Source organism: Vigna unguiculata, chromosome 3 (genome assembly GCF_037176805.1).
Source record: "Vigna unguiculata cultivar grain cowpea cultivar isolate G323 ecotype 2 chromosome 3, ASM3717680v1, whole genome shotgun sequence".
In the NCBI taxonomy this organism is placed as follows: Eukaryota; Viridiplantae; Streptophyta; class Magnoliopsida; order Fabales; family Fabaceae; genus Vigna; species Vigna unguiculata.
Genome location: NC_140794.1, coordinates 42,531,051 through 42,539,837, shown reverse-complemented (window position 1 = coordinate 42,539,837; position 8,787 = coordinate 42,531,051). Strand labels below are relative to the sequence as shown.

Here is an 8,787-nt window from a genome sequence, read left to right as displayed (position 1 = left end):
TTTCTCGAAATACAAAAATAAATGCACAATATAGGCTTTTTCTTTTTCTTTCTTTCTTCTTTTTGTACATTTATGGAGAGTTTGACATTGCTTTTTTGGGGTTGATGGTGAGTTTGGCATGGCCAAGAGAATGATAAATTTGATAGAATTTTGACGCAAAAATGGAATTTTATAAAATTTTGATACATTTTAATTTTAATTTTTAAAAATAAATTGATATAATTATTTTAATCCAATTACATTAAACAAAATTGATATGTAAAATACATGTTAAGTTAGCATTTAAGTTATTCGTATCATTTGACACATTTTTACTTCAATATTTGTTTGGAAACACATTTAATGCGTAAAAAATATTTAATGTAATTAAGTTTAAATAACTATATTAATTTATTTATAAAGTTTAAGAATCCAAATATTTTAAAATTTTTGATAGAAACTAATTATATTTTCGTGTCAAAGATCAGAAATAAAACCATATTTAACTCTTTAAAATATTGTTTAAAACGTATATTTTAAAATATAATTTTTTAATATATTTCAAAATATATATTTTAAACATAATTTTGAATTTAGATTTCTTTTAAATGTGTATGGAATATATTATTTTAAAATATGTAACGTGGAAAGCATTTTTACATATTATTTTTTAAAAATGCAACGTGGAAAGCATTTTTGGATTTGAAAGTATCCGAATATATATTTTGGAAAGTAATTTTCAATATGCTTCAAGCTATATATTTTAAAATGTATTTCTAAGTGAAAAATATTTTTTAAAATATGTTTTGGAGTGTATTTTTAAATATATTTTGAGTTGTATAATCTAAAAGTTATTTATGAATTTGAAAATGTGTTCTAGAATAATTATTTTGGATATATTTTGGAATGTATAGTTCAAATGTAATTTGAAATATTACAAATATTTTATAATGTAACGTTGTATTTTTATAATGCTATGTTTTTTGACCAGAAATATAAAAATAATGATACAATTTAAGATTATAAATTTGACCTAATAACATAACAAATTATATGATTTAATTAATAAAAATTTCAATAATATATATATATATATATATATATATATATATATATATATTCTTTTTTTTTCACTTAATGGTGGTAAAATTTTATTAGATATTCCATTAAAAGTTCTAAAATTTATCATCTATTTAGAATTTAATTAAACCTATTTTTACTACTAAAAATACGAAGTTTGTTAATTATCATATATTTTATTTTAATACCACTTGTTACTCCATCTAGTTACTTATAAAATAAGGTGATTCATATTATCATTATTATTTCCTTCTAAATAATTTAATAATCATATATCTTTTTGTAAAAATAAGTTGTACTATTATTTAATTATATATTGTGTAACGTCCGTTATATGATGTGATTATTATTGTTTTAAACAAATACTTAACAATGACGAATAATAATATTGTTAATTAGCTAACAGTGAAATAATCTTTATACTGATATAATATAAAAATGAACTATTAATAAGTTATTAATTAACAAATATATAAACAAGTTAAACTTTTTTGTTCATGAGTTAATGCATGAATCTTAATGAAAGATCAGCGTAGCACCACTTAAACCAACAATTTGTTCATACACTTTTACTGTTTAACCATTATTTATTTAAAAATAAAAACAAAATGTGGTGACATCATTTAATTAACCTTGTCAATCCTTTTAAAATAAAAAATTAACGTACCAATAGCTATTTGATTTGTGAAATTTGATGTGTACATGAACTATTATTCTATATTGTGCCAACTGAATAGCGACACAGACTTTGAAATAGATAGCCAGAGAAAGAGAGAGAGAGTTCTGCAACCATAGTATATTATATCCAGCATAGTCTCCAATTTAAGTAAATTTATTTTTGTAAATAATTATCGTGGTCTGTATCATCATATCATAAATGATACAAAACACATACGTTTCTTTTAAGTAATTGTTATTTAATAAATATTCTGCATGTTAAAAATTATTTAAGTCACCCATTTAACATTAATAAAGTATATTAATATAAATAAAGACTAATTCTGAATGTTTATAAAATATATCAGTATGTAAACTAAATTAATAAATACTCAAACTTTGATGAAGAGGTGAATAAAGTAATATTTGGTTTACTTCAATATTAAAAGATAAGTAATGGTCTACGCAGACACAATCGAACAAATCGGTCCTCTCCTCATTCAATCCTCCCACGAGAAGAAGATGAGGCCACTTAATTAATATTTAATAACTAAAATGTAATAAGATTCTAAGCTTATAATAATGTGGTTTGGTCAAGGTCTGAATTCATCCCTCAAAAGCTTCAAGAATCTTGGCTCAAACAACGCGTTTTCAGAAACATGGTTTCTTCCAACACCGTGGAGCTCCTGAGAGAGGAGATCCCCATCAACCAGAAACCTCTCACGTTGTCGCCGAACATCAAAACCGGCCTCGTAATCGTCGACGTTGTCAATGGTTTCTGCACCGTTGGCGCTGGCAATTTGGTAAATATACATATACTTTTGTTTTTTTGTTTCTTATAATAACTTGGTAAAGCCATTCCATTAACATGGATTCTCCCTCTGTCTGTTTCGTCGGCATTTTTTGATGTACTTACTTGCTAAGTAATTAATTAATTAATTCATTATTATTACATTTTTTTGCGTTTTGTTTATAATATTATAATATTATTGTGTGGCGCAATTTCGGTTTTGCCACTCTCGGTGTTGCGAAGGCGCCGAAACAACCAGATCAGCGAATTTCTCATATGGTGGAGGAATGTGTGAGGCTGTCCAAAGCGTTCTCTGAGAGAAAGTGGCCGATTTTTGCTTTCCTTGATTGTCATCACCCCGACAAACCCGAACCCCCTTATCCACCACACTGTATTATAGGATCAAACGAAGAAAAACTCGTTCCTGGTAATTTCATTTCTTTTAGAAGAGTACTTCTTTTGTACTATCGTCCAATTGTAATGGCAAACTTTACTTATATAGTAATTGCTTTAAAAGTCATGTATGACTCTTTATATTAGGTTGTTGTTGTAGTTGTACCTAGTTTTTGGTACAGACGTGTTGTAATGGTATATTTAAAAGGTGACATAGTTTATAGGTTGAAACAAAAAGAATGGAACAAGGACTTTCTGTCTTTTCCTGATAGTGTGCTAGACGCTACCTTGTTTAATTTTCCCCTGTAATGTGGTTTGAGTTCATTATAAATATTGGGGTGTTTCGAGGATATGTGCTTATTAGTTTTTTTTGGTTTGGTTTCCTCTGAATTTATAGATCTCCAGTGGTTGGAAAATGACCCCAATGCAACCCTCAGGGATAAAGATTGCATTGATGGATTCCTTGGGTCAACCGAGAAAGATGGTTCTAATGTCTTCATTGATTGGGTGAAAACTAATGAGATAAAACAAGTAAGCCCTTCCTTTGAAATTGATTATTTGTTACTGTATAAATTTTAAGTAGAAAAGTGCTAAGTTTTTACTTTTGAAGTAACTAATGTTGCACAAGAGACTTTTCACTTTTGAAACAGGTGGTGTAAGACTTGTTTCGATCTTAGGGTTGATTATGGTGTAAAAGTTTTTACTTTCTAGTTATGATTTTATTAGTTATGTATATTTTCTTAACGGGTACAAATCCCTGTAGTTTTGTATAAGTAACCAATATCTTACTAAGTTAAAATGCTCGACCGATTCTTAATAAAATATCTGGAAAATTTACTTTTAATATACAGAAAGAAAATTATAGGATTAAAACTCACATTATGAAAATATACAAATCAATACTTACTGATAGGGATCAGAGCTAAATAGATAAAACTATTAGGGACTAAACCCCAAAATTTATTGCTGGGGCCAAAACTCAAATGAAAAATTGAAAGAATTAAACTTTGCTCTAAATCAAGATATTAAAATCTCTTACACTGTTGCTGTGTCAAAATAAAATAGTTTCTTTCCTATAAAATTGTCTAGACTTGTTCTTCCCATAGGTTGACATATTTTGGATATTAGTTCGTGATATTTTTGTTGAGGTTCTACGGGTCTGGGTTTTTCTTGTTGCAGATTTTGGTTGCTGGGATATGCACTGATATATGCGTGCTGGATTTTGTTTCTTCTGTCTTGTCTGCAAGAAACCGTGGTTTCCTTTCTCCTCTGGAAAATGTGATAGTGTCTTCCCAAGCTTGTGCTACTTATGATTTGCCATTACATGTTGCCAAAACTAACAAGGCTTTTGTATCTCATCCACAGGTATTTGCTGAAAATGAAGTTTGGCTTTTGCTGGAATACTTTATTTATTTAATGTTTCTCTGCTTGAATTTATATCTTAATTGCCTAAACATCTGCACTCAGTCAGAAGACAACTCAGCTATTCTTTCTAGTGCTGACTATGATTAATATCGACCTTGCATCTAAATCATTTTTCAGAGTTGACTTGTATTGCAGAAATGATAAACATAATCTCAATAGCCTGGAAGTAGATATAATGAACAGAATCTCAATACTATATCTACGAATGATGACTTATGCTGGAAAAAATGTATCCGTTCTCTGTTACTATATGACAATGAACACTTCGCAATACCTCTAGTTATGAGCTCTGATACTTTTTCCAGAATAACTTGTATCTGCAATAACATGGTTTGTCTTTGTGTCAGTCAAATTGCAAGCAATTATCATGCTGATCTTACATGATAAATTAAAAAAATTCAAAACAGACATTTCTGATAAGATGATGAATTCTTTTCAATGCTTATTTATGAATTTATTCTTGTTTCTATTCTGCAGGAGTTGATGCATCACATTGGCCTGTACATAGCCCATGGAAGAGGAGCCGATATAGCTTCAGAGGTGTTATTTGAATAATTGAAGGATGTTATTGAATGATTGAGGAATGTTATTGAATAATTGAAACAGCCTCAAGTGTTGGTTCGAGGGTTGAAAAAATTGAGAGCATTAACTGTTCGTATATATTGTAATTTCTGAGAGCATAAAGTGTTATATAAAGAATTGATAGCTACAAGAGAATTGAGTACTTGAAAAGTGTCCCTAAATAAGAAAAAGAACGTATACTTGACAGCATAGTGCTCTTATTATTCGAGTTTCTGTTTAGATTTCATTAGAATTGGTTTTGAATAACAAGTCATGATTGGGATAACTATGAAGTACAGGATTTAACTGATTCATGTACTCTTCTAGCTTGTCTAATAGTTTTGAATGAATTCTAGCTCCACGGTTATGTTGAATATTGGAAAGAAAAGTTTAACACCCGAAATTATTTCATTTGGATTAGGATTGTCTTCCATAAATATTACAATTGGTTTTCACTTGATAAACATGATTGGGATACACACTTGAAATAATCTTATATTTCAATTTTACATTAAAAAAACGTGTTACAGCATGAAACAAAAAATTATATTGTTAACAAAACGTGTGCTTTAATTTGTGCTTCGCACGTACTTAATCTTTAACATTCCTCGCATGCAAGCTGGGTTGTTGACATGGACTCCGCTGAAGAATCTGCATTGCTGATGGAACAAGCTCTACAATGAAAAGTTGTTTAACTCTTTATTTTGTCTTTAAAAGGAGTTTAAATTAAAACCTCTTAAACTATTTTAAAAAATGAGTTGATTAATATATATTGTGGAGTAAATCAAACAAATCCACTCCAAAACCATCTATCGGATACATAAAAATACTATAATAAGAAAGAAGTCGTGAAAGATTGGTAGAAAGATAGACAAAAGAAGAAACAAACGAAGTGCAGAAATAACATTATTGAATTGAAGTATTAACAAATTCTAATTTATTTATGTTAGTATTCACTATCACATATTACAATACAAAATTTCCTTTTTTTTATCTCTGAATTCTTTGCTCAACTCACATTTTTACAACATGTATCAATTGAAGTTAACAATTTTAAGTTAGTTGTCCACTGTCGTTATTAGTTCTTATATGTAGTACATAATTATCATAATTAACTAATGTGAAACATGTTTAAATATGCAGAGAAAACACATGAACAATGTTTCCTCACTACTCAGCTGAATTGTCACAAAGATTGCTTAAGACGGGCCACTCTTAGTAAAAGCTAAGATACTAGACATTTTACATACTATTTATACTAACACTAGAAGACACATACATATCTTTTAGTGAAGGGATTGATAAAGGTAAACGGTTTAAGAATCTTGACACAATTTTACTAAACCCACAAACCAACCTAAAATCATCTTAGATACCCCATTTGAGGTTTAAGAATAACATACAAATATTAAAAAAAAATGTGAAGCATGTACAATTTTCGTGTATCGCCTGGTATCGCTTAGTGGTTACTCAATTCTATTAAGAAGCATTGTTTATGTGTCTTTCTCATAGCACTATGTATGTGTCTTTCTATTGAGTACAGATGTATCTCATGCTTATCAATTGTAACAAATTTGTTAAATAAATAGGACCTCGGAACTTTCATAGAGGGCTAACTTTCAAGTTGTATAACATTTGAGTTGTCTTGAGTGAGAGTTTGCTAAGAGAGAAATCTCTGAGCTGTAATGTTTGTTATAGTGAATTCCTCTATGGATGTAGATTGAGGATGGTTAATACTTCATGTGAACCACGTTAAACTTTTGTGTGTGCACTTGTTCTTCTTGTTCCTCTGTTTACATCATTTCCAGCACTTGCGATTGTGCTCTATTTTCTATGTTGTTTGTGTGATAAGACACTTCTGAGTGAATTTGTGAGCTATTCCACGACAAAAAAATATGTGTAAAAAAATTAAAAAAAAAAAAAAACCTTAACGGGCATAACTAAAATGCTTTAACATTGACTTTCTCAACCCTTCCCAAAGCCATGGGGCAATATGGTACGAGTAAGACCTTAATACGAAATGGACTAGAGGACGTCTTCCAAAACGTGGTCTAACAATACAAGCCCCTCTATAATCTTTACTGCTACCTTTGACACCATTACCATTAAGACTAGGTCGGGCTGCCTAGTCCGACCAAGATGACCGAGTTGAATTTGGCTAAGTCAAGCCGAGTCGGTTCAAGTCCAAGTTATGCAAAGTTGATATAAGCCCAATCGAATTGAGTCAAGCTCAGGTTGAGGCGTGTCGTCCTGGACCTAGGTCGTGTCAATTCGGCTCGAGCCCAAGTTGACACTAGCCTTCCTGGACCTAGGTCTAGGTGAGTCGACCCTAACCTAGATCAAGTTTAGTCGACTTGAGCCTAATCAAGCCGAGTTGGCCTGAGTTTAAGACGAAGTGAGTTAGTTGGACCCAGGTCGAATTGAGTTGACCCAAACCCAAGTCAATCTGAATCAGCCCAAACCTAGGTCAAGCCTAGTTAGCCTAAATTCGAGTCGGCACATAACCTATGTTAATACAAGTTAACCCAGGCTTAGGTTGAATCAAGTCGACCTAGACCTAATCAAGAAGAGTTAGCTCATACCCAGGCTAAGCATAGTTGGCTCGAGCTTAGGCCGAGTTAAGTCCATTCTAGCCCACATCGAATCAAGTGAAGGCGAGCCCCCCCTTATTTAGTGAAGTTTGGATGGATCCAAGTTCATTCTAGTTAGGACTTACCCATATTCAGCTGAGTTAGGCTAGGTCCAAGTCCTTGCCCAATCAGGATGACCTTGGTCCCAGCCCGATGAAGATCAATTCAAATCAGGCCCAGCCTAATTAGGACCAAGTCTAGTTGGGCCCATGTTGAGTCGAATGGACCCAAGCCTAGGTAGAGCCGAGTTGGCTCAGGCAAAGGCTGAACGAAGTTGGCCTACGTCTCATTCAAGTCGAGTTAGTCCAGGTCTTGATTGAGCCAAATCTGATCGATCTATGTTGAATTGAGCTCAGGTGGGATGAAGGTAGATCGGACCAGGTCAATCCAAGTCAAGATAGACCCATGTCGATTGATACATTGGGTCATAACCATGTCAAATAGAGTTAGGGTTGGTCTCACGTCATGTCAATTAAGTCTATCCCACATTAGATTTAAGTGTAATTGACAAAATAGATTTAATTTCTTTTTAATCCAATTTAAATTGGATTGGACAAATCTAAATGAGTGATCTAGTTAGAATGGATTTGAATTTTAAATCCAATCTATTTTATTAGATCTTAAGTGGATCTAAATTTTACAAGATCGAGCGAGTTATATGTAAGTCACTTTGTAACTCAAATTATAGCATACAGTTTTATTTATTTTATTTTCCTTTCCCCGTATTCTTACAAATAGGTTTGATTAAATTTCAATTTATTCCTTTTATGTCCCATTGATATATATCACCACGTCCCAATGATATCACTGCAGATTGCTTTAATGCTTCCAGTTTTGATGTGATTTTTTCATCTCTATCATTGGTTGTTAGACTATCAATATCCTTCTACATCTGCAAAGCACCATTAGTGAAGTGAAGGTTTTTTAGCAAAAGGGAAGGTGTCAACGCGCTTTCTGAGGGAACCAATCAAATTTGATTAGTCATCGTAATGCAACTGCAGCTGTAACTTTTTCATATTTATCCTGATTCAGTATAGTTATTTTTATTCTATTTGTCCTGAAAAAAATTAAGAACAGAAGTCCTTCTGTATACACCTTGAGTGATATCAATAAAAAGGTTGAGAATCTCACTTCACACTAAAAGCCTTTACAAGATTTATTCATAGAAAATTTGGTACTTGGAACACAATATTTCTAACGAAGTATAAGGAGTGATTAATACATATATGATGAAAAGGGCACAAAATACAAAGGACAAACTGGAGCCTACAC

The 8,787-nt window shown here is 31.4% G+C and overlaps 1 protein-coding gene across 1 annotated transcript; it reads left to right on the top strand.

Annotated features, from left to right (window-relative positions):
* The first annotated feature begins 2,258 nt into the window (after positions 1 to 2,258).
* LOC114175761 (nicotinamidase 1-like) lies at positions 2,259 to 5,092 on the top strand. The gene is made up of 5 exons (XM_028060554.2): positions 2,259 to 2,519; positions 2,750 to 2,933; positions 3,297 to 3,430; positions 4,079 to 4,264; positions 4,802 to 5,092. The coding sequence occupies exons 1-5, from the start codon at positions 2,376 to 2,378 to the stop codon at positions 4,877 to 4,879; spliced, it is 726 nt and encodes a 241-aa protein (XP_027916355.1). The 5' UTR covers positions 2,259 to 2,375; the 3' UTR covers positions 4,880 to 5,092.
* The last annotated feature ends 3,695 nt before the right edge of the window (positions 5,093 to 8,787 follow it).